The 2,087-nt window shown below is 39.5% G+C and overlaps 1 protein-coding gene across 1 annotated transcript; it reads right to left on the bottom strand.

Annotated features, from left to right (window-relative positions):
• Window positions 1–620: 620 nt before the first annotated feature.
• LOC126615483 (uncharacterized mitochondrial protein AtMg00810-like) lies at window positions 621–1,790 on the bottom strand. The gene has a single exon (XM_050283300.1). The coding sequence runs from the start codon at window positions 1,788–1,790 to the stop codon at window positions 621–623; it is 1,170 nt and encodes a 389-aa protein (XP_050139257.1).
• Between the last annotated feature and the right edge of the window lie 297 nt (window positions 1,791–2,087).

Below are 2,087 nucleotides of genomic sequence, written 5' to 3'. Positions count from 1 at the left end.
AATGGTATGGCCACTTTGGCGTATTAGTTGAATGGTTGAACTAATTTAAATATAAATGCTTCCTACGTTTTTCATATTGGTTTTGCAAACTAACTTTCTCATACATGTTAATTAAGTTGATGTTCATGCTTCCCTCTATCGTTATGCTTGGAAACACCCCTCTTCAGAAATTAGAAATCAGAATTTGTTTGATTTCAGTTCAAGTTTGTAACGTTTGTCTTTTGTGACCTTCATCTTCAAACATAAAATTGCGTTAGTTGAGACTCTGTATTTGATAAATTTCTCAAATACACACAATTGAGATTTTGGAGAATTTATTCAACAACTTTTGCAAGTAAAGTAAGTCTTTTGCATTCTCTTGTTTGCTATAAGTGTAAACCACTGTGTATGTTGTTGAAGAACGAATATGCAGGAAGAAAGACAGAGAGAAATGTAGAAGAATAAGAGAGTAAGAGAGTTTAGAGAGTAGAGAGAGAATCAAGAATTGTATTTTCTTTCTTGTTAGTTACAACTCACTATTACAACATGTATTTATTTGTATTGGTAGCTTACACTCTAAGCCACACAATAACCACCTTAACTAACTCTTATATCACAGCTATAGAATCTTAGTACACCTATCATCCCCCCTCAAGCTCAGGGGCAGAGAAATTGAGCCTGAGATTGGCATAATGAGTCTGAAAGAGTGGTGCAGAAAGACCCTTGGTGAGGATATCTGCAAACTGCTCAGTAGACGATACAAACTGAACATGTAGTTGCTGTTTTGCGACCCTTTCTCGAACAAAATGGACATCAACCTCAATATGTTTCGTACGTTGATGTTGAATTGGATTGCAAGTCAGTGCAATTGCAGACAGGTTGTCACAGAAAAGTAATGGGGGCTCGGCCAAAGAAATCTGCAAGAACGACAACAGAGATTTAAGCCAATCCAATTCAGCCGCTGTAGTAGAGAGAGCTCGATATTCAGCCTCAGTTGATGAGCGAGAGACAGTTTGTTGTTTCTTAGACATCCATGAAATGGGATTAGACCCCAAGAACACCACCATTCCAGTTGTGGACCGTCTATCATTCGGATCACCCGCCCAGTCTGCATCACTATAGGCACTAAGATCAAGGGAGCCTCGGATATACTGAATACCACAGCCTCGAGTAGCCTTTAAGTACCTAAGAATCCGTTTGACAGCCATAAAGTGGGAGTCCATTGGTCGCTGCATAAACTGGCAGACCTGATGCACTGCGAAAGCAATGTCAGGCCGCGTAAAAGTCAAGTACTGGAGAGCACCAACCAAGCTCCTGTACATTGTAGGATTATTAAAAGGCTTGCCATCATTGCTGAGAAGACGGTTGTAAGGCAAACATGGAGTAGCACACGGTTTGGACAGTAGCATATCAGATTTAGTAAGCAGATCCGTAACATACTTGTCTTGAGAGAGAAACAAACCATTCTTGTTCTGTACAATTTGAATGCCTAGAAAATAATGAAGAGGTCCCAAGTCTTTCATATCAAACTCATGAGTAAGAGCTTGAATAACCTCAGTGATAGCTTGTGGATGGCTGCCTGTGATGATAATATCATCAACATACAACAACAGAATCACCACATATGTGTCAACAATTTTTACAAATAAAGATGAATCTGCAAATGTAGACTTGAACCCTAAGGAAGGTAGAAAAGTAGTGAACCTTTCATTCCATGCCCGTGGTGCCTGTTTCAACCCATAAAGCGATTTGTGTAATCGACAAACATAATCTTCATGTTTAAGATCAACAAACCCAGGTGGCTGTGTCATGTAGACCTCTTCTTGTAATATGCCATGGAGGAAGGCATTTTTCACATCTAATTGTCTCAATGTCCAACCAAAATGTGCTGATAAAGCTAGAACGATTCTCACTGTTGTAGGTTTAACAACAGGGCTAAAAGTCTCTCCATAATCGATTCATTCTTCTTGATTAAAGCCTTTTGCCACCAGCCGTGCCTTATACCTCCCAATTGAGCCATCAGCATTCTTTTTGATCTTATATACCCATTTACACCCAATTAAATTCTTGTGACGGGGCAATGGAACCAATGACCATGTTCCCTGATT

The sequence above is a fragment of the Malus sylvestris genome, chromosome 3 (assembly GCF_916048215.2).
Source record: "Malus sylvestris chromosome 3, drMalSylv7.2, whole genome shotgun sequence".
NCBI lineage: Eukaryota > Viridiplantae > Streptophyta > Magnoliopsida > Rosales > Rosaceae > Malus > Malus sylvestris.
The sequence above is the reverse complement of the archived record's forward strand: the minus strand, read 5'-3'. Positions and strand labels throughout refer to the sequence as shown.